General features: G+C 43.0%; 1 protein-coding gene across 1 annotated transcript in view; it reads left to right on the top strand.

Moving 5' to 3' along the window:
• Positions 1-586: 586 nt before the first annotated feature.
• clstn3 (calsyntenin 3) overlaps positions 587-24,654 on the top strand; it is a gene marked incomplete at both ends in the record, with an annotated part of 41,989 nt that continues 17,921 nt past the window's right edge. The window contains 9 exons of the mRNA XM_080746234.1: positions 587-653; positions 3,701-3,823; positions 6,060-6,270; positions 6,998-7,206; positions 11,874-12,023; positions 14,479-14,664; positions 17,408-17,695; positions 19,327-19,439; positions 21,911-22,070. Coding sequence (XP_080602360.1) covers positions 587-653; positions 3,701-3,823; positions 6,060-6,270; positions 6,998-7,206; positions 11,874-12,023; positions 14,479-14,664; positions 17,408-17,695; positions 19,327-19,439; positions 21,911-22,070 — 1,507 coding nt within the window. The remainder of the gene's footprint in view (positions 654-3,700; positions 3,824-6,059; positions 6,271-6,997; positions 7,207-11,873; positions 12,024-14,478; positions 14,665-17,407; positions 17,696-19,326; positions 19,440-21,910; positions 22,071-24,654) is intronic.

The raw sequence follows: 24,654 nt of genomic DNA, 5'->3' as shown, positions 1-24,654 counted from the left end.
ACCCAGCTATGCTCTTCCATTATGGAGCATATGGCCCGTATGCAAATGATTTGACACAGTGCTTTCCTCAAAACACATGTATATAGACATGATAGACACACATATACTGTAGTGTGTGTGTGTGTGTGTGTGTGTGTGTGTGTGTGTGTGTGTGTGTGTGTGTGTGTGTGTGTGTGTGTGTGTGTGTGTGTGTGTGTATATACATATGTGTACAATACATATGTATGTTTGTGTGTGTGTGTGTGTGTGTGTGTGTGTGTGTGTGTCGTGTGTGTGTGTGTGTGTGTGTGTGTGTGTGTGTGTGTGTGTACACACACACACACACACACACACACACACACACATACATACATATATGTATGTATGTATGTATGTATGTACAGTATGTTTATGTATAGCCTATGGTAATAATAATATAGTCATGAAAAACTCTTGACATTTCTTCAACCCTATAGGTTTGATTTTTGAGTCCGTCTCTCTTCTCCGCCCTGCCTATGTTGTTATGTTTCTATTACTTCCTGCAGCATGCTACTGTATTCATCTCTGTCTCTCCTGTTCCTCCCCCCTCTATCCTCTCCTCCCTCAGATGGACAGAATGAATTTTCTCTCCTTCCTCCTCCTTTGCTTGACTTCGGTTGCCGCTGGCAACAAAGGTCAGTTCCTCCTCCTTTTTTCTGTCAATTGTTGTGTCAGGCTATTGTTGGATGAATATGTTATTTTTCTATCGCCATGGCAGCATAACTACCTGTGTACGTGTACGTCTGAGCAATGAGCTGTTGTCTTCTCATTTGGAAACCATTTATAGGCCGTATTTACTGCTTACATGGCATAAATACATCCCACGTTACAGTACATACACCTTGGAGAATGCCACAATTGCCACGTCCATCTATTGTGCACCTCTGTCTGTATCCTTCCATTTTGACGTATGTTGTAAGTGCACCGCGAGGAAGTCCCTCGCTGTGTGTGTCTCCTGCAACGTGTCTGTGTGTGCTTGTGTCATCAGTATTGTGGACAGTCGAGGAGATGACACATCTTTTTTCTCCACTCTGTGTCAGATTTATGATTATAGATAACAGTGCCAGTGATTCAACATCATCGCCCAAATTATTATCACACAATGCAGGAGAAGGAGACTGTGTGTGTGTGTGTGTGTGTGTGTGTGTGTGTGTGTGTGTGTGTGTGTGTGTGTAGGGGGGTATCGGAGGAGAAAGGGAGGCGACGCAGAGAGGCGACGAGGGCGTACAGAGAGAAAGAGAGGGTGATTGAAGGAGAGACGGAATGACACAAAAACACAGGGAGACAGAGAACAGGAGAGACGGGGAGAGACTGACACGAGAAGAAAGAGAGAGGGAGAAAAGAAGAGACGCGGATACAGCATGTGACAGGTTGAGAGGTGGCCAGGCAGGGACTAGGCAGGCGTGTAGACACAGTTTGATGATGAAGAAATGGACGGATAAGGAGAAATTGGAGCAGGTGGTTGTGTGTGTGTGTGTGGGGGGGGGGGGGGGTGCGTTTGCAAGATCAGGTGACACCGGAGGGGGGGGGGGGGGGGGGGGGGGGAGAGGGAGTGCTTGTGTGTGTTGGAGGAAGGAGTGAGGGGGGGGAGGGGGGGGGGCGTATGGAGTGAGGGATGGAGTGAGGGATGTTATGTAGAGCAGTGGTTCTCAACCTGTGGGTCGGGAGTCATGATTAGCTTATGTGAAACATTGTTTTCTCACCCTGTTGGGTGTAACTACATGCCCACAACGCCTCGCGTTTGTTGTGAGCATATTAGATCTGCTATTTTCACAATAAAACCATGTTAAACAAAACATAATGCCTCAAGTCTTACAACTTCAAGTGCTCATCAGGGTGGGGGGGTTCCCCAGTTCAAATATGATCATTTTGGGGGTCACGGCCTGAAAAGGTTGAGAACCACTGATGTAGAAAGACAACAGTGACAGAGAGAGGAGGCGTGAGTGAGAGAGAGAGAGACAGAGAGAGGGCAATGAAATGCGGATGCCTCTCAATCTGTAATAATCCACTGCTCTGATGCTCAGATTAACTCTATATAAAGGAGGGATGGAGGGATGAGTAGTGGACAGAGGGTGGGTGGGTTGATGGATGAATGGATGGATAGATGGATGGAGGTGGTGGTGGTGGACAGATAGGGAGATAAATGACCAAAGCATGGAGAGAAGCAGAGGGGAGGAGGGGAGGGCATCAGCTCGGACCTTGAGGAAGGATGAGTGTTTGTGCCTGGGGGGAAGAGTCTTCCTGCAGTGCCCCCTGATCCTGTCCCTGAACCAAGCTGTCTCACACACAGCAAACTCCTCAGTTTTTATTTAGCCGAGTACGAGTACATAAAAATGGACCAAGGGCTTCCCCAAATAAATTATTGAAACAACAGTAGACAAAACCAAATGGACCCTTACGGGTCTAGTGTACAAATGGAACCAAATGGACCCTTTCTTAACTGAAGAGAATACGAATGGAACACATTTTTGACTAAGGGCTTCCCCAACTAAATTATTGAAACCACAGTAGAGAAAACCAAACTAACTCAGAATGTACAAATGGAACCAAATGGACCCTTAACAGGCCTGTAACTGAAGAGAGAATACGAATGGAACGCATTTTTGTTCCATTTTTGTACTCTCAGTGTTAAATTAACACTGAGGATGTTGCTGCGCTGCGCATACAGTCCAAGTGAGCCCCAGTCATTCCTTGGTTGTGTTCTCTAGAGAAGCTCAGAATGTCACTGTGGCAGTGAGCATAACAGAGTAATTGCTCAACACAAGTGTCCGCGGTGGTTCTGTTTCTTTTCTTCCCCTTTCCGTGCAGAAGGCAGCAGACTCAGCAGTTAGTGTTGCTCTGCGCCGTTAAAGGAGACGGGAAGATGTACTGTGGCTGAGCGGCTGCTCGCCGGGCCTTTTGTTTTGCTCTTTGATTTTCGCAGTGTAAAATTGTCATCCTTCTAGCTCATTAACTTGGCCTTTGATCATTCAACACACAGCAGAGGGATGAATAATTAATTTGCAATTAAAGGTGAATTTGCAGCGAAACAACTGCCATTTGATTTTGACGTGCACATATTTTTTCTTTTCTCTGTGTACGCCTGTGAGGTTTGGCGGCGCCCATGGCAGGCAGGCATAGTCATGGCTGATTGATATGTGCAATATAGCTCTCTGTGATAAGGTGAAATCTGACTTGGTTTTAATTATTCTGTCAGCCAGCAAGGTGTGTGGTGTAGCAGAGAGTGTGTGTGTGTGTGTGTGTGTGTGTGTGTGTGTGTGTGTGTGTGTGTGTGTGTGTGTGTGTGTGTGTGTGTGTGTGTGTGCGTGCGTGCGTGCGTGCGTGCGTGCGTGCGTGCGTGCGTGCGTGCGTGCGTGCGTGCGTGCGTGCGTGCGTGCGCTCATGTGTGTTTCTGTGTGTTTCTGTCTGCGTGTGTGTATGCGTGTGTGTATGCGTGTGGCATGTGTGTGTCATTAAATTGTGTTTGTGGTCACTGGTCACACACATAACACACATGCATACGTGTGTGTGTTTCTCCAGTCATGAGATGCACACATAGTCACTCTGTCCTCTGCCATAATGGGGGCTGTTAAAAATAGACTCGTTTGTTCTTCTCTAATTGCTTCGTTTAACCCAAAGCCTCTCTGCTGGTCTCTCTCTCCGTCTCTCCGTCTCTCTCTCTGCTTCCTATGTTGCTTTTCAGCCAATAAGCACAAGCCATGGATCGAGACGGAGTACCAAGGGATTGTCATGGAGAATGACAACACGGTGCTGCTCAATCCCCCACTCTTTGCCCTGGACAAAGACGCTCCCCTGCACTATGCTGGTAACAATGCACATACACTTGGCCAACCTATCAGTGTGTCTCAGCCTGCTGGGGACAGGATCCAAAAGTGGGCCGTGGGATGTTCTGATAAGGGCTGTTGGACGATGAGCCACCGTATATATAATGTACTGCAGTGGTTCTCCACTGCTTTAATGTAAAGGAGCTCCGGTTTGATGTGCATTGGGCTGCGAACTTCCAGTTGATACGTTTTTCTTTATCTTTGACCCCAATCTACACTGTTTTTTTGAGTGATTGATTGATTTAAAGAATACTTTATTAACAATACAGACAGTGAAAGGTTATGCTAAAAGGATATAACACTTTCCATTTTGGTCAATTCTACTCACTTCATCAGTAATACATATAATATATACAATATAAATATAATACACTACTAAACATTGGAATAAAGCTCAGTAGAATCATAAGGTATATTTACAGAGAAAGAATGGTCAGAGGATGCTACTATCAAGGTGTTCAAGGAGATAAACTATGTTCACTTGTATTTTGAGGACAGGAATTATCTTTGAGCTGGTTTAGAGTTTTAGTATAGAACTTTTATGTCTTTCGAAAGTCACCACTGTAGATAACCTTGTCCTTTTCATTCACAACCACCTGACTTACATTGATCCTATAGCAGCTTACATTTATGTCATATTACGGTGCACCTTACAGTATTTCCCCCAGTATGTACAATATGTCATGAGGAAAACATCAGTTTCCATTAGGAGGACTCTGAGTTGATGTTTAACCACTTGAAACCCATCATCCATATTCCAAATGGAACCAAATGAACCTGTTAATACACTGTCAGAGTTAAGGGGAGACCTTGAAATTTGACAGTTTGAGAACCACTGGTGTAGGAGGTCATACCTGAACACAAAAAAAAGGCATTATTCAAAAATAGCCACAAATATTGGAGCTACCGTGTGCGACAGTGTGCTTACAGATGAAGAGGCACAGAAATGGCTCCTGAGGAAAATAGGTCAAACCCAAAAACCCAGCCCTTCTAGTGCTTGGCGTCGGCAATATTTGAAATATATTTAGCTTTCATTTGGCCCAGGTGGTGTGGCTGCAAGAAGACACTGTAGCTAGCTGACCATTGTAGAGGGAGCGATATTTATATCTGTTTGGTGAATGGTGATGTACTGTACTTCATCATAAAACACGCACACCACAACACACACGATCCACATGCACACAATCTTCACTTGACCGCATTCAGACGGAAGGGGTTTATCTATTGCGGAGGCACCGTCCATCCATCGAAAACCAGGATATTCCTTCAGGAATTCTAAATATTAGAAGCCATGAAATCAATCATGGCCGCGACTATTTTTAGACAGTCCGACAGACTCATAGTGTAATTCAACCTCCTCATTGGTTGGATCTGTCAGCGCAGCAGCATTTGTGCTCTACTCTGCATACTGAAATAAGATTATCACGTCTGCTTGGGAACACTTTGAGTCCATTCTGTAGAGTATTCATTGTCCGTTTAAATTAGAATGGATCCACTAGGGGTGGGCGGGGCGGAGGGGGGTTCTGTTCACATTGATTGGGTTCATTTCATCCATAGAAGGTGCTGTTTGGCTTAATAAATGTCATTCTGTTCTATTTCTGTCAGGATGGTTTTGCAAAGACAAATTAAGTGCTACTTCATGGAACTCTCCAGATATTTCTGCGTATTTCCAAGTAGGGCCGGATGGTATTGACAAAAGCTTGTATTGTGACACATGCAAGCAGCCGTTTGTTTTGAAATCAATTCATTTTCAATCCCCTCGTGCAACTTGATTTATAGGTCAGGGACTCCTCTAGAACAGTGGTTTTCAACCCTTTTCATATCAAGGTCCATTATTTATTCTGGTTTGGAGTCACGGACGAGCATTTGATGAGATTTTGCCTCTCAGACGAGAGTGTAAAACTAAACTCAAGAGTTAAATTATTGTTAAACATCTACATTACTTAATTTACAAGAAGTCTACACAGTTACAGAATTTGGTTGCCAACTCTCCATTTAGCAAGGGACCACCTGGAGGGTCAAGGTGGTGGTCAAGGACCACTGGTTGAAAACCACTGCTCTAGAATAAAATAGAACTCTGTTCTTTTGTTGTTGTTTTTCTTTTCTTTTCTTTACAATGAATGGCATAGGGCCAGTACTCACACAGTATTCACCAACAGCCATCTCCAATGATTTACATCCCTCACACTGCTGCTGTCTTCATCCTGCCAACCTCAGGGGAGATCTGCGGCTTTCGGGTCCACAATGGTCCATCTGGTTCCGGCTCGGTCCAGTTTGAGGCGGTGGTTCTGGACCGTTCCACCGGAGAGGGCCTGGTCCGCTCCAAGGAGCCTCTGGACTGCGAGAGCCAGCGGGAACACAGCTTCACCATCCAGGCCTACGACTGTGGAGAGGGCCCGGATGGAGTCAACAGCAAGAAATCACACAAGTCAGTTTCTCACACAGACTACATTATTTCTTTCACTTAATTCTTTAGACATGACAGCAGAGAGACAGGAAACCGAGGGCAGAGAGAGGGGGGAAAGACATGCAACACGGGTCTTCAGCTTGAGTCAGACCTGGGGATGTTGCAATTATGTTGTCAACACAAAGATTCAGTCAGCTACTGACTGGCTCCTCCTGTCTAAATCATTTTTAATGGCTTTTTTCTTCTTCTTTATTGGAAGCCTGTCAACAAGCTTTATTGTCAGCCTACGCTATATTAGAGATAGGAACTCTTTTTTAAAAGTGTGTTTTTAGGTCTTTTCCAGTGTTTTGGTTGAGCGTCCATGGCACCCCAAGCAACTCTGCTTTGAGGTCTCCTTTTTACACCCCCACACCCACTCCTAACTCTCAACTCATTTGAATATTTATCCAGGGATAGTGGTCCATTGACAATTTAGGTATGTATCTTATCTTCGTTCCTAGAAGCTAAATAGCAAAAGAAAACCCACTTGCCAGAGTCATCCACTAAGCAGCTCTGTAGGTATTGTTCTTTTAATAACTGTGTTTGCTAAGTATTTCCCATGGCGTTTTTTCCCTCCACCATGTAAGGATGCACGCGAAGTGCTGCAGGATATGTACTCTGCATATCATCACAATAGAACCTCCCTTCATCTCCGTATCTCACCACCTCTCTCTCTCTCTCTCTCTCCACTCATCTCTGCCACCCTCAGGGCCACGGTGCATGTACGTGTGAATGACGTCAACGAGTTTTCCCCCGTGTTCGTGGAGCGCCGCTACGAAGCCTCGGTCCCCGAGGGCCGCCTGTTTGATCGCATTGTGCGAGTGGAGGCGCTGGATGCCGACTGCTCCCCACAGTACAGCCAGATCTGCTTCTATGACATCATCACTCCCAACGTGCCCTTCGCCATCGATAACGACGGTGAGACAGTGTTCACTTCTTTGTTATTATTATTATTAGCATATTTAAATGTCTCCTGTGTCTTTTCACTGCACAGGGAAGAGAGAAGGCTAAGGGACACATTTAAATGTACAAATGCAAGGCAGTGATAAAGGATGCCATGGGATTTGACCCCATGACCTCATGATCAGTAATGTGCCTACACAGCGTGTTATAAATATTTCAGCCCCTAGGATGCCCTCAGGTTTATATAAAAGCAGAGTTGACGGTCCATGCCCCTGTGTTTTTACTTAAGCCCTATTTCAAAAACAGTGAACATAGCCAATCCACAAGCTAACAACATGCTCACGCTGAACGTTCAATATTTTTGAACATATTTTTACCTGAAATTGAATTCAAATTGAAAATGATTAAATCAAAGGAGACAGTTTAAGGTTTAAGTGGGATTTAGTCCATGGTAACCTATAGGTGTACATGGACCTGAAGGTCGTAAAGCAGCAATCTGGAACTTATTTTAATGAATAACATTTTATTTGACCTATGTGTATGGTGGAGTATGTTACTACATTATGCCTAGCACATCTGCAGTGGCTGGAGGTGGTGTCCCTACACTTCTGTGTTTACAAATGTAGACCCTGGTGTTGGGTAGGACAGTGGTTCTCAACCTTTTCAGGCCGCGACCCCCAAAATAATCATATTTGAACTGGGGACCCCCCCACCCTGACGAGCACTAAGAGTTGAGGCATTGCATTTTGTGTAACACGGTTCTATTGTGAAAATAGCAGATCTAACGCGAGGCGTTGTGAGCATGTAGATGCTACAGCTATTTGCACAATTTCTGCCTCTAATATTTAACATATTTGGCCAATGTTTAATTTGTCATTTAGTGGTATTAAAAAGTCCATACACTGTCACTTTAGTAATGTGAAGATATAGGCCTCTAAATATATACACACTTAACACGTAATGTTGGTTTGTTTACTTTTGAGTGAGAAAACAATGTTGCACATTAAGTTAATCATCTGGGGACCCCCCAAAATAATTTGGGGGGTCCCGACCGACAGGTTGAGAACCACTGGGGTAGGATGTACTGGTTGACAAGAAGTAGCCTGAAGCTCATAAGAGGAATATCTTCCTTCCTTGGCCAAAGCAGGGATTACCTCTGGTCTGAGAGGTAGAAATGTGGTCGTTCATGCCAGGGTTTGGAATCCCGGGTACTGGACACAATTTCACACAAAAGTTTAGCTTTAACTACTTGACCATGGCCGCAATGGCCGCAATGTTTTCCTTCACGCCTGTGTTTAGGCATTTCTGCCTCATTAAGTGGTAGAGTGGAGAGATGAGCTGTGTGGAACTCAAGACGGACTTAAATCAATTTAGCAGATTTGAATCTCCAGCATGAGTCAGCCTGAAGCGGTATTATTCACTTAATTTATAGGATGCAGTGTATTGTATGTTCCATGTAGCCTTATGCCGCAGCACATTCACAATTCAACATTCAACAGCAACACAAACACACTCCCTCAGACAGTATTGATGTGGTTAGTGAAATATTTCATTTGGTCTGTGCTGCTTTGAGTTGATATGATTTGCAGGTACATTCCTCTCCCAGGTACAATGCCAAGAGTTCTTTTTTAAATAGAATTTCTGTGGGTGGACGATTGTTCTATCTATGACTCTACATAAACACTGCTGCAGCTGTTTGGTTTAATATAGCACAATAGCTGGTAACAGAGATTGCTGGTTCGGTTTGTAAAACTAGATTTATATATATATATATATATATATACAGGGTTTCCTGCAGGAAAAAGTCTTGACCAGGGGGGATTTCATGGCGCACGCGCGAAGCGCGTGCGCAGAATTTTTTTGATAATTAATTAATTAATTCGAGTAATTAACACATATGGTGCCAACCCCGAGTTTCCCGAGTTTGTATTGGTAGTACTGTGCCAACCCCGAGTTTCCCGAGTTTGGGCCGTTTTTCATTTTTTTTTTTTTTTTTCAAAAAAAATGTTTTCAAAATTTTTTTTTTGGACCTCCAGAAATGTATTAGGCATGATCGCGATCGCGAAATTACATGTTTAACCCCCATACCAACCCATTCTTTCAAACATGGCAGCCATGTTTGTTTACATCTGAAGAAAACATAATGGCTGATAAATCATGAATGCCTGCACGGATTTCCAAGCGGATTTTTTTGTTTGAAAGCTGTGAACAGCATCTACACACGTGGTGCATCATCTAGGCATGGGCGTGCACTTTTTACACACTTGCACAATTACATGGAAGTCTATGGTAACCATGGCAACGCGGGACATTGGCCGGAAAAAATCATTGCAACATATGTGTTAATTCACGTAATTTTTTATATTAATTCTTATTTTGCCCTATAAAAAACACATGAATGTGCCCATGATGACGGAAAACACAACTACATGCTATCATTCACATTTATTCAACATTGAATAGGCATTCAGGAGATACCAGCCCTTATGTTTTCTTCAAATGTAAACAAACATGGCTGCCATGTTTGAAAGATAGGGTTGGTATGGGGGTTAAACATGCAATTTCGCGATCGCGATCATGCCTAGTACATTGTTGGAGGTCCAAAAACTTTTTTTGAGAAAAAAAAAATTTTTGAAAAAAAAAAAAAAAATTTTTTTTTTTTTTTTTTTTTTTTGAGTCCCTTGGGGGGGCGGGGGGGTTTTCAGGCCGGGCGGGGCGCCTGGCCTGTAAAGTGCTGCAGGAAACCCTGATATATATATATATATATATATATATATATATATATATACCGGTATATATTATTTTTTTACAGTACAATAGGACATTTCAGGGGAAAAAAAGACATGACTTTGGCCTTTTTAGGTTTGGCGTTTAAGTCTCATGTCAGGGAAAAAAAGGCCGCAATTTCTTGGATCTTTAAGTCCATTAACAGGTCAGGGGAAGATCAATCGGCGACATTTTGTAATGTGACAACAGTGGCTTGGAAGACTCATTTCCACAGGAGCATTTCTTTTGCTGTGACTTTGCAGAAATGTCCGGGGCTCGCCTTAGATTGTGGAGGATGAGTGTATCTTCTGTATTTTGGGTCAGACTGATGCGGCAGCACAGACACCTTTTGTTCTGAGCGTGTGGAAAACGCTGTCGCGTTGTCATTGTCTATTCTCTATTCTCTGTCACCCTCCATCTCTCTCTCTCTCTCTCTCTCTCTCTCTCTCCTTTTTCTTTTTCATTTACCTCTGACTGTCTCTTTCATCCCCTCATCATTCTCCCAGTCCCTGATTTTTTTCTTCCTGGACTCATATTGTTTTGCGGGTTCACATGCTGAGGCTGTCAAACCATCATTGTTACTCACTCCTGCCTTTGTCTCTGAAAATAGGAACAGCCTGTCGCTTTTCATTTTCTCCCCTGTCGTTTACCAGCCCTGTTTTTCTCTTGTGGCTTTTTGCACTGTGAGTATAATATACTGAGCCGTATTTAGGGCACCTCTTAAGTGTGTTTACCAGGGAACAGAATAGTTTCATTTTAACCACATGAACCCAAGCGTCCCTATTCTGGGCATGTCATTCTAGGCGAACATTCAACGAAAGTAGCAGATTTACAATCTCACAACGCATCGCGTTGGGATGGGTTGGGAGCTTGTAGGTCGGCTTTTTGCGGCAAAGAGATTTGATAGGGGACCCTGGATAAACCAAGTATAATGGGTTTAAGTGGTTATGGGATGCTTTTGTATCTTTGTGTTTCTTTGTGTCTTTTGAACGTGCATGCTGCTTCTTGATTATGACTAACCCTTATTCTGTTTGTCTTTCACATTATTCCTTATGCCCTTTCTTTATTTCTTTCATTCATTCTTTCTTTCTTACTCCCCTTTCCTACATCTTTTTTTTTCATTCATGCCTCCTTTTCATCCTTTCTGCATTTCTCCCTCCTTTTCATCCTTTCTGCATTTCTCCCTCCTTTTCATCCTTTCTGCATTTCTCCATCCAATTCCTCTCTTTCCAACCTTCCCTTTATTCACTGTCAGGGGCGTCACAAGGCGGGGGGAAAGTGGGACTGAGTTACTAGGGCCCGAGGTGGAGGGGGGCCTTAATTATTTTATACTTTAGCTATTGAAAAATATCAGATATACAAGCTCACAGCGCGGCACCGAGTGCAGCCCTGTGAGCTTGTAGATCTGATATTTTTGAAAAGTCGTGAAAATGTGTGCAAATCATTGAATATATGTATTTTTTTAAGCAACCATTTAAACTAAAATCTTGCTTCTGGGGGTTCCCTGGAACTAAATATTTTGAGATGGGGGTCTGTGGCCAAATACATATGATTTTGGGGGTCCTTCACATGAAAAGGTTTGAGCACCGCTGACATAGAAATAGAAACACAGGTTTTTCAAAAAAACGTAGAAGGATTTGAAATATTCAAAGACTTGCACAGATTTTTCAAAAATAGCAAATCTACAAGCTCGCAGCACGGTACTCGGTGCCGCGCTGTGAGCTTGTATATCTGCAATTTTTCAATAGTTAAAGCACAAAATAATGCGTCTAAATGGGTTAAACCCCCTCCCACTATGAAGAACATTCATGGGGGCCCACAGTGAATCCTTGTACCCAGGGCCCAGAATATGTTGCAACATCCCTGTTCCCTGTCTGTGTCTCTCTCATGGGTTCCTCCTGCTCTCTGTCTCCTAGGTAACATAAAGAACACAGAGCCGCTGGACTCAAAGCGGCAGCGCGTTCACACCTTCTGGGTGACAGCGTTTGACTGCGGGAAGAACCGCGCCCAGGCCGACGCGCAGGTGGTCGTCACCGTCAAACCTTCCTGCAAACCCGGCTGGATCGGTAATCAATAACCTCTTCTAAGCTTTTGAAGGTTTTCTTTTTTGTTGCATACCGCACAGTGGAGAGAGACAGTGAATGGAGGGTAAAACAAGCTGGATTCAAACCCACAGCTCTCATCTAGGAAGAAAGCCCACGTTATTGGTTGATAGATGAAAATGAATGAATTTAAACTAGGGTTAAACTTAAACGAGCTATAGTCAACTTTTTCTTGAAAAACGGATGCTAAAATAAAAATAATGTTCCGAAAATATTTAATAAAAAAATAAGCTTCATATATGTGTTTCTATTCAAAAATGACCACAAAAAGCGTAACATAATGATAAAATAATCATTTTGGCCTTTGTCAGACTGACACTTTGTTTACATTCTAGTCTATAGACTAGGATGTAAACAAAGTGTCGGCCCTACAATGAAAAGGTTGACTATAGCTCCTTTAACCACTTCAAGGACCTGGGGTTCCTATATGGAGATCTCTGTATCTGTCAGCCCATGTCCCTGTTATGGCCATATATATCGAGATCCCTGATGTCATCAGCATGTGCCCAGATATGGGCATGCCCGCTTTTGTGCTGTGGTGGAATTCAGATCAATCAATAAATCATGAGAAAATGAGGAGACAAGACAATTATATTAGGTGGTGGTCAAGTTTATGTAACATGATATCATGGACAGAAGTACAATTATCACTCTGGGCAGTGGTAAATGAGTTCTGCCAAGAAGAATGGTCAGACACTAGAGTTATACTGTGTGGCTTCAAGGCCTCTGGAACGAGCTGTACCATAACAAGATAGGCTTTACCAAAACAATAGTTATTGAGGCCTACTGAAGGCCTCTCTACTCCTAACTATCAAGTATTAGTATCATCATACAGACCTAGATATTAATATAATCAATGAATACATGATCTACTTACTCTATAACGTCACACATAATCAATCATGATAACCTCTAATCTACGACAGTGCCCATATATGGAGCTGACTGATTTGTTTGCGCCGGCTGATGATATGATGAGGATAGACAGCACCCTCTATATTTGAGCATAGCTGCATTGGGAAGTCCTCATATGGTTATGGCTGAGTCATGGTGACTCAGCCATAACCTGCCGGCCGGTCCTCCCTTAAGCCAATTTTAATATAGGATGTTCAAAATGTTGTAGATGTCCAATCTACAAGCTCACAATGTGTCGCATCATGCCATTTCTAATGTTTTCGATATATAGTGCTTAAGTGGTTAAAAGCTCCCAAGTTGAAGTGGACATGAGCCGCTGTAGAGATGGAACATAGAGATACATGTACACTATGTGGGATGAGGATCAGAGGCCCACTTGTATCTCTGGTAATGGAATCAAAATGATCCTATCTTGTTGTTTTTCATTGGACATTGTTGGCTGGGCTAACTGGCTCCTCCATCCACGGATGAATACTCCTACATGCGTGATTCAGTGCGTATTTACAGTACAGCAATAGCTGGTCTGTTGAGATGAGAAGGTTGCTATGGAAAAACTGACGACACACGAGACAGGAGTGAACAGTTTACTGTCTGAAATGGTCCTCATTTTCTTTTATGTTGTATCAGTGGTTCTCAACCAGTGGTCCTTGAGGGGTTCCAGGTGGTCCCCAGCTAAATGATGGAGAGTTGGTAACCAAATGGATTTTTAGCTCTTGAGAGCGTAAAATGAAACCAAATGGACCCTTACGGGCCTGTTTGGTTTCATTTTATGCTCTCAAGAGTTAAAGGAGCTATAGTCAACTTTTTTTTTTTGAAAAACGGATGCTAAAATAAAAATAATGTTTCAAAAATATTTTATGAAAAAATAAGCTTCATATATGTGTTTCTATTTAAAAATGACCACACAAAGCGTAAAATAATCATTTTGGCCATTGTCAGGCTGACACTTTGTTTACATTCTTGTCTATGTTAGACTAGGATGTAAACAAAGTGTCGGCCCTACAATGGCCAAAATGATTATGTTATCATTATTTTACGCTTTGTGTGGTCATTTTTTAACAGAAACACATATATGAAGCTTATTTTTTCATAAAATATTTTTGAAACATTATTTTTATTTTAGCATCCGTTTTTCAAAAAAAAGTTGACTATAGCTCCTTTAAATTGTTTACACAATTAGAGAATAGTAGAATTGTTATTTTGATCAACATTTTGGGTCATCAAATGGTGGTCCGGGGCTGAAATGCTGAAAAATAATGGACCTTGATATGAAATGGGTTGATAAGCACTGTTGTATATGAACACGAGATAACTTCCTTGCAACCATGGCTGATAAGGGCATATTCTTGGCTTGTGAACCTGGCATGCATCATTTTGACCCTGCGTGTGTGTGTGTGTGTGTGTGTGTGTGTGTGTGTGTGTGTGTGTGTGTGTGTGTGTGTGTGTGTGTGTGTGTGTGTGTGTGTGTGTGTGTGTGTGTGTGTGTGTGTGTGCGTGCTTTCAGGATGGACCAAGCGTGTGGAGTACACTCCCGGGTCAGGCAGCATCCCTCTGTTCCCCAGCCTGCGCTTGGAGACGTGCGAGGAGACCGTATGGAACATCCAGGCCACCGTAGACCTCCAGACAGGTCACATTGGGAAGGGCTGCGACAGAGACAGCTACTCTGACAGATCTGTGCGCCGCCTGTGTGGTGAGTTCTGCTTTAAAAACCCATTTAGGCCTATTGTGCAGTCCAAGTAGGGAATGAGGCCTTACTCCAGGTGAAGGAGTTTAAGTATCTCGGGGTCTTGTTCACGAATGAGAGAAAGGGGAAGACGGAGAAGGAGATCAGCCGGAGAATCGGAGCAGCAGGAGCGGTTTTGCAGTCGCTAAATCGCACTGTGGTGAAGAAAAAAGAGTTGAGCCGGAAGGCAAAGCTCTCTGTCTACCGAGCAATCTTCGTTCCTACTCTCACCTATGGTCATGAAGTGTGGGTCATGACCGAAAGTATAAGGTCGCGGGTGCAAGCGGCCGAAATGGGTTTCCTCAGACGGGTGGCTGGTATCTCCCTTAGAGATAGGGTGAGAAGTTCAGTCACCCGAGAGAGACTTGGAGTAGAACCGCTGCTCCTACTTGGAAAGGAGTCAGCTTAGGTGGTTCTGGCATCTAGTACGGATGCCTCCCGAGCGCCTTCCTAGGAAGGTCCTCGATGCACGTCCCACTGGGAGGAGACCCCTTGGCAGACCAAAGACCAGATGGAGGGATTATATCTCCAAACTGGCTTGGGAACGCCTTGGTATACTCCCTGAGGGAGTAGAGGAAGTTGCTCGGGATAAGGAAATCTGGAGGTCTCAGTTGGAACTGTTACCCCCGCGACCCGATTCCGGATAAGCGGTTGAAGATGGATGGATGGATGGATGGATTATTGAATACTTTAACTATTGAAAAATAGCAAATATACAAGCTCGCAGCACGGCACCGAGTGCCGCGCTGCGAGCTTGTAGATCTGCTATTTTTGAAAAATCTAAATTTTTTCATTTGTAACTCAAATATTTGCTTCTGGGTGGTCCCTGCCTGGAACAACATATTTTGAGATGGGGGTCCGCGGGCCAAATATATGTAATTCTGGGGGTCCTTGACATGAAACATTTTGAGAACCACTGATTTAGAAGAAAGATTTAGAAGACATTTATAGAACCGGGTCAAAAACATTCAAAGACTTGCACAAATGTTCACGATTTTTCAAAAATAGCAGATCTACAAGCTCGCAGCATAATTGCTATTTTTTAATAGTTGAAGCATAAAATAATGGTTAAAGTGCTTCAAATCTAAAGCGACGAAGATTTGTGTTTAGCCCTAAATGGGTTAAAACTGACACATAAGACTGTATGCACAGTAGAATCTGAGATGGTCAATCTTTACACTCTTTGCCCTCCAGAACCAGAAGCCTTGCAGGCAGCACTTACAATGAAAAGCACGTACATTTCACCTTCTTACACTGTATTCTTTTAAAGGTGCGGTCGCTATCTTTTTTCTTCTTTGAGATGGATGGTTGGCATGTTGAGCAGGAAACGACACAAGGGAGACATACTGTAGGAGAGGCATTTGATCCTATGCCAGGAAGTGGCGTGCGTTGCTTCAGACAGAGACAGGGCTCTTGAGAGAGCATACCGCTGGTGTGGCGTGCCTAGCCCACTGACTGCTGGTGACAGTATTCTTGACATTACTGCCGATAAAAGCATTCCGTGTTTTTATAGCAAGCAACTTTTTAAAGGCCTTTGAACACCTTTGAAGTTTGAAAGCACAAACTGATTTGACAAGTCTAGAAGAAAACAGACCCTGGAGTTTTATGAATGACATTCAAACTGACTTAATAATGACGACACACACATATCAGCCAGAGAAAGAGAGAAATTGGGTTTCTCATCTGAAAGTTTGAATAAAAATAAAAACAAATCTGATCATTATTCCCAAACCTAACAAACAGTGGTATCTGGTATGTTTGGAAAATGGTACACCTCAATCATGGTACCGCCGTGAGGTGTATAAGTGGGCTAAACATGCCAGACCACCAGTAGGGTTTTAGCTGGGGGGGTCCCCAGCTAAATTGTTGATAGTTAAGAACCAAAATGTACCTTTACAGATATATAACTGTGAGAGTATAGAAATGGAACCAAATGGAACTGTGAGAGTATTGAAATGGAACCAAATGGACCCTAACAGGTCCATTTGGTTCCATTTCTATACTCTCACAGTTAACAGATCTGTAAAGGTCACAGTTGTGGTGGGGTCTGTGGCCTAATGCATATACCAAACTGCTTGAAATGAAAAGGTTTGAGAACCACTGCTGTATGGTTTAAAGGTGATACACCATGCATTTAAAAAGTATTTATGTCATATTGTTTATGTCCCAAAAACGTTTTTCAAAAAGTTTGAGGTTAAATTACCACTCCTGAATAGAGAGCCTCTCTCATTTTTTAATGGCTCTCAGAGCATTTCAGCTGCAGTACCACCTTTGGCCTGAACTGCGCCCCCCCCCCCCCCCCCCCTCCAAATCTTTTTGAAAAAAAAAAAAAATTGAAAACATTTTTTTTGAAAAAAAAAATGTTTTTTGATTTTTTTGATTTTTTATGATGACGTCACAATCGGCAGATGACGTCACAATCGGCAGATGACGTCACAATCGGCAGCAAATCTGGATAGCCTGTTTTGAGAACCTGTGGGATACTTTTAACCTTCGCCTTCTCAAAACCAGAGAAAGACACAACGGTCAGAATTGGGACTTTGTGAGGATAGAAGGTGCTAGTGGGACCCCAAAAAAAGGTTTTAAAATAGGAAAAGTGAAATTTCATGGTGTATCACCTTTAAGCACAACTTTTATGAATACTGGAATCATCGCAGTGTGTTTCGTTAGTATTATATTCACATCCTTCTTCTCTTGTCCACATCGCCAGGTGCTGTAAGAGGCGAGGTGGACCTGCTCCCGCCTCCTTCCCCGGCGGCCAATTGGACTTCAGCTCTGCCCACTCTCCCGTCCTCTGATTCGTCCCTGGTGTTCTCCTTCAACGGCTCCACCAATGTGGCGGTGGTCCCCGACTCAGTGGTGTCTGCCGTGTCGGGAGACCACTTCACCCTGCAGCTGTGGATACGGAGGGGCGGGGCCAACATCCAGCCGTCGACCAGTCAGACGAGAGCAAACCGCAAAGAGGAGGAGACCATCGTCTGCAGCACCGTCAAGAATGGTCAGTCACACCTGTCAATCATCATGGATGTTCTGACACAATTTAGCTCTCATTACAGCAGTGGTGGAAAAAGTACTCAAATGTTTTACTTAAGTAAAAGTATCAATACTGCAATTTAGAATGACTAAGTTAGGGTGCCCTCACACCAAAATGCCTAGAGTGGAATCCACCAATGCATTTCAATGAGAATGGGGTGTTTTTTGCAGAAATCCTCTACTGGCAAAAAAAAAAAACGCTCCATTCTCATTGAAATGCATTGGCGGATTCCACTCTAGGTATTTTGGTGTGAGGGCACCCTTACAAGGAAAAGTCTGTAATTCAAAATGTACTTGAGTAAAAGTATGAAAGTGTTGGCATCAAAATGTATTAAAATACCAAAAGTAAAAGATCTACAAGCCCACAATGCGAATGTACTTGCTTACTTTCCACCACTGCATTACAGCTGATATGGTTTTAATAGATTCCATGATGACTTACTGTGTTTATCTGGAATTTTAACAGTCTTAATAACATACATAGATACATAGATTCATTCATAGTCCAAAACCTCACACATTGAGAATAAGCTGTGGCTTTTTAGAAAGGGAGTACAAATATTGTTCTTCTTTTAGGTATTGTCATTCAGATATAGCTCACATATAAAGCCAGCTTCATGGGAGTGCAATGCTGAAGGTGACTAGAAAGAATCCACAGAATGGCTGTGAATCAAACAAATCCACATGGGGAAAGAGGATAAATTACTCTGTCGCTCAACACGACCACCAAGGTGCCCTTGCATGAGGCATAATTTAACCCCCATCTACTCTATTAGACCTGCTTATTGGCATACGGGGAATACTGCGGTTGTACATGGCAGCTCCTCCATCTGATTGTGCGTAACTGGATAGATGTATCGCAGCGGGAAAATAGCGCTTGACTGTGTTTTCATGGATAAACAAGGGCTGTCGTCTCCAAAAGATGCAATGTAAATACATAAATAAATCAGTGTGAAACGTGGGCTAGAGATCAGTGCGATCGGATTCTATACAAGGGATCGATACAGAGTGTACGTACTGTACTTCACAGAAAGTATGAAATAAGGAAACATAAGATGTAAATGTAATGCAATCTTTTTATACTGGTAAACAACCATTCCTATTAACCACATGAACCCTAGCATCCCTATTCTGGGGTGAACAATAGCAGTCCTACAGTAAAAGCTCAACAATGTGTCGCTGTATTTAGTGTACACTGGGGGGAAATTAAGGGTCCTGGTATAGGGATGGGACGATAAGCGATATTATCGTTTATCGTGATAAAAAAACACTGACAATGATAATCGTATTGTGGAGATTTAATTTATCGTGATATCGTCATGCACTGGGATCAATTCACCTTTTATTTGCTGAGCTGCATATCCGGTACCACTTAAACCCTCTATAATTGGTAAAAGGTACTATCGCGATAATATTGTGAATCAAGATTTATTTTGTCACAATCGTTGTGATATGAAATGTTCATATCATATCATATCATATCATCCCATCCCTATCCTAGTATAGACCCTGGGGGGCTCTGGTCAGCTTAAGTAGTAACACTGTAACACTGACTGCATTCTATTTCCCCCTGCTCTCTCTCTATCTGATCCTCAGATGACTCCATCTCTCACTATTCCCTGTCCGTCCATGGCTGTCGTCTCTCTCTCTTCTATTGGCCTGACGTCTCGGCCGCGCGGCCCGTCAAGTTCCTGTGGAAACTGGAGCAGGTACTGTGGGACCAAGGCGGCAGCAGCCAGCAACTCACGTTGTTTACTTAAGTAATAGTAGCAATACCATATAATATAAAAATACTCAACTTCAAAATTGTTCTTGATTAAAAGTATTGTTATCAAAACATCTTTGCAGTACCATAGTAAAAGTGCAAAATAATTATAATTTGTAAATCTTTTTCAAATAAAGCCAAGCCACAAGCCACGTTGTGAGCTTGTAGATCAACTATTTTTGAACATCTCAAGTATAAAATAGGGCATACTGTAAGTTTATGTTTTGTAATAATCCAAATCTACAAAGAAACTTACAGTACCTATAATTAACTGAGGCTGTCAAATTATTGTAGTGGAGTACAAAGTACGATATTTGCCTCTGAGATGTAGTGGCATAGAAGTAAACGTACTTATTTAATATTGACTTTCCACCCCTGCTGGCTGGGATGTGATGTGCTGATCAGCACAGTGTTGACTCACTGTGTAGGGCCGATGCTGAGGGAATATGATAAGTGCACTTTAATGGTGATTTATGCGTTGGCTTATATGATTAAGGAAGTGCGTGAAATGCTTCCCAGCTGAGTGCTTGCCATTTGGAATGTGTGCAAAGCTGGAATGTAGGTGGGCAGGAGGGACCGGGAACCGGGGAATTTTGTATGTGTGTATGGAGGGGAGGAATGATTTATTAGTGTGTGTGTGTGTGTGTGTGTTGTGTGTGTGTGTGTGTGTGTGTGTGTGTGCGTGTGTGCGTGCGTGCGTGCGTGCGTGCGTGCGTGCGTGCGTGCGTGCGTGTGTGTGAGAGAGAGACATTTAGCTCCTTTAGGAATATGTGTGTGTTTGTATAAAATGTACATGCACTTGCTTGTTTGCACTTGTGTGAATTTGTGTGTCTGCTACTGTACTGTATGTGTGTGTGTGCATTTACAGTACTTGTGTCCAGATGCATACGCACATATGTGGGTGTGTGTGTGTCTGTGTGTGTGGGTGTGTGTGTGTGTGTGTGTGTGTGTGTGTGGGTGTGGGTGTGGGTGTGGGTGTGGGTGTGTGTCTACTATGTTTTGGCTGTAGCCACTGCTCCCAGACAGATTGAACTTGGCTGGATTAAGTGGATGCCAAGCTGATAGAGAGATTTGTCAAATCCCATTCTGTCTGAACCACTATCTGTATTCCCTGCCGTCTAGCCGGTCCCTCAGAGTCCTCCATATCAACTTGGTCTGCAGTCCCTCTGTCTTTCTGTCCTCTAAACCACTGGTCTGGTTTCTACTCTGCATTACCTATTAGAGGAAAAGGAAAAGAAGAAAGAGACACAAGAAAACATAAACTTTCAAAGTTTGATACCTCGACAACAGGGCAATACCTACAGAGCATACCATAATTAAAAGGTTTACTGAAAATGTTTACAAATAAGCTTAAAATGAGAATGTTTTGTTTGCATGAGGGCATATTTATTTGGTTATCATTACAGTTTGTCATAGTGACTCTGGCCTGAACCTGCAGACGCCGGAAGTGCTACGATTAACGGAAGTTATGTCATGCGTTGCAGTCTTCCGGTGAAATTCTCCCGGCGGAAGTAGCACCGTTTCATGCCGTTTCAGCCTATGGTCGTAACCAGGCTTTTCTCTTCGCAGATGAGTAAGCCTGGCTACGCAAGGCTAATAGTGACTTGATTTCATAATAATTGGCCCTCCACGCCAAGTACTATGACTATATAAAGTGGACGGCAGAGTCTATAACGAGAGTGGAGAACGATATTGTTATAGCTTTAATTGGTGCTTGGTGTGGACTGCCCTTAATGGCACCACTCCCTGTGCTGTATGGTAATTAGCCATCAACATCTTTAAGAGTCTCTAAGATATAATCTTAAAACAATGGGATTGCTTCGTTGATATTATAATTAATCACTAATAGGGGTAATGCATTTTTCCTCCCAACAGAGAACAATAAGTAAGTTGTTAACCAAAAGCCCAGACCCTCAGATCTCACCAGTGTTGTAAGATGTACGATAATTATGGTATTTGTATTTGTATCATTTGACCCTCTGTACGATGTAAGATCAATAATTCCAAAAATGCCCAAAAGTACGATAATTTCAGCACATCACAAAACAAGAGCGTGAATTTGTTGAATTCCCTGGCTGCTGATCCGGGATCCGTTTTAGCTTCTCAAAGTCAGTCAGAAAATCAGTCAATCTGACTCTAGATCTGTACTCGGAGGCATTAAAAACACTGGTTGTGTCTTTCCAGTCCAGTTTCAGGCTTTTATTTGTGTAAGCTCCAGGAAGTTCCCTGCCTCCAGGAAGTTTCCTACCTCCACGCAGCATACGTGATGCGTTTTTGTCACGTAGGAGTCTCAAACAAGCTCGTTTCTCACCCTCAATACCTTTCAAATACGATAATTTGATGCCTCCAGTACGACGATTTAACATTTCCCATCTGGCAACACTGGATCTCACATCAGTATGTCCTCTCCAACAGGTGTGTGACAGTGAGTGGCACCACCTCTCCCTCAGCGTCCAGTTCCCCTCGGTGACCCTGTATGTGGATGGCGTGACCTTTGACCCTGCCCTCATCCATGACAACGGCGCCATCCCCAACCCAGCACCCCGCCAGAGGATGGTCATCGGGGCGTGTTGGGGTAAGGAGTCTGAGCACAAGTCATTGATTGATTTTTATTGCTTTGCTGTTAATTGTTTTAGTTTTGTTTTTTCGTTTTGATCTCAAAAGAGGAAAAATTTATTCCACACTCTGGCTCCATATGCAGTAGTTAATTAACCATGAAGTGTCGACGTCATTAACAAGTCGACACGCAAGTCATGTTTTTATTTTAGCTTTTATTTTTTGCTCCTCTTTTGTGTGTGTGCACAGAATGCAAACTCTTAAGTAGGATTGGTTATTCATCAAGGACGGAAGTGATTCTAACAGAGTTACGCTCATTTTATTATAACATTAATTAGTTAATTAATGTGGGAGCCGATGCACGCAGCACTGCCTTTGATGTGCTGAGGAGGTGCACTCACTGGCTGCTGTGGCGCGTGATAGTGGAAGATAACGGCATTCAGGCAAGTCCCGGAAAAGCCCCGCTGTGATTGGCCAGTAGTCACTTTGAGGCACTTTGAGAGACAGTTGGGACAAACGCTCACCACCAAACATGATTTACTATTCTGTCCCTGTGGGACGTAATTTGAACGGCACTGACACTTTTTTCTCCTCACGGGATAGGGTGGAAGTCCTTATATGGACCTAACACTCTATAGTAGTAACTATCTATACTATAATTTTGTGAATGTCTGTCTGAGTGAGTGTCTGTCTGTCTGTCTGTCTGTCTGTCTGTCTGTCTGAGTGTCTGTCACAGCGTTTCTCCTCAGTGGCTGGAGCAATTGATCTGAAATCGCATCACCATTAGCATATGAACACACCTGACATAACTGTGAAGCCCGTTTGTCACTTTCACAAATCATATGCTGTATATTAGCATTTTTATGGTGTAACTACTATCTATTCTGCATCTAGCATGAGGCATATCTATTCTGCATCTAGCATGGGGCAACATGTTTAACCAGCTCTGTGTGTGTGTGCGTGTGTGTGCGCGTGTGTGTGTGTGTGTGTGTGTGTGTGTGTGTGTGTGTGTGTGTGTGGGGGGGGGGGGGGGGGGGGGGGGTGGGCGGGGGGGTGTTGGCTGGCCCTCTTTCAGATGTTGTCATGTAGATCGGTACACAGTATCTCTGTAGCCTTTAAACGAAACGGGTATTTCTTACATTGATGCTCCTACATATTATCATGCAAGCACCAGAAAGTTACTTTCCATCCCTCATATACTGTGTGCACAGTGCACACCCCATAACCCACACACTGCACATCATTTCGGAGCTCATATCTTTGAACGGGTAAGGACTAGTTAGTACTATTCAGAACATAGAACAATTTTGTTATTATTATTATTATTATTTCTTTTAAAGATTTGTTTTTGGGCTTTTTATGCCTTTGACACTAGAAGCTCGGCCGCCCGAATTGGTTTAAATGTTTTCGAGTAGGCCTAGTAATAAATCTCTTGTTTCTTTTTTTTCTTGCAACTTGCAAGGTTTCTCTGAATGTATTGTATGTAATTGCTGTCTCTTGCCCATTTTGAATGTTGGAAAGAAAGAATTATACTGTATCATGTAATCAATTCCCACCAATCCCCAAACCTGTTGTTTTGGGGAGCGCTGGTTCCATTGGCTAATTTTGGTACCGACCTGCGCGCGCATCTAGTTCTTATCAGTGTAACGTAGACCAGAAACGGGTTAATAGGCCTACATACTGTAAATATAGACCAGAAGTCGTTATTGTTGTATTTTGTTGTTGCGAGTAATCATCCTGCTGCTGTGCAAGTCAGGCCTGAATCATTCTGCACTTAACTGTAGACTTTGACAGACAAATTGACTTGCAAAAATCAGAAGTGCTCTCATATGGAGTGATTTTTATAATTGATGTTTTGTCAAAGAGGCCTTCAAAATCATGAAAATGTGTTGATTTTGAAGAAGGACTGTTGGCTGAAATCTTGATAATTAAAATCACTACATATGGAGCCAGTGTGCAACACTTTTTACCCTTTTAAGTGGTATTTTATTCCCAGTGTACAGTACCTCGCCACAATGTTTCTTGTGTCTTGTTTGTTTTTTATCTCATCATACCAAATTGGCCATTAGTTTCTCATTTCTTGCTGTGTTTTTACAGTGTCATCACTTATCATTTTGCCTTTTCATTATGCAGATAAATTGAACTGAGCCCAATATTCTTCAAGACTCAGTTTCTCTTCAAATGGCATTCTTTCCATTGCCAACTGAGTGACACGAATATGCTTAAAATTGAAAGCAAACACGGGGCGAAGTGTGAAAATAAATTCTGTAAATGTGGCAGGCAGCAGTTGCGCCCAATTTGCATCCCACTTCGCATTCCACAGTCATCGTCGGAATGTCATCTGAAATCACTCATCCAACGTGACGAAGCAAAGATGGCAATCTAACGCTCCAGCATCGCCACCGGTAGCAAGCTCATCAGACATTTCACTGCCATTACTGACTCACTTCCTCATTTCTCTCAATTATATTTTGGCCAGGGCGGGTGTGTGTGTATGTGACGTTCGTGCGTGCGTGCGTGCGTGCGTGTGTGCAGGGCGGTGGTGGGGGTAGGGAGGGGTGTTAGATGCAGTGTGTCTTGGAGCAGGCTAATAATATCACAGA

This window comes from Nannobrachium achirus (assembly GCF_963921795.1).
Source record: "Nannobrachium achirus genome assembly, chromosome: 2".
Lineage (NCBI taxonomy): Eukaryota > Metazoa > Chordata > Actinopteri > Myctophiformes > Myctophidae > Nannobrachium > Nannobrachium achirus.
Note: the sequence above shows the minus strand (reverse complement) of the source record. Positions and strands in the feature narration are given on the sequence as shown.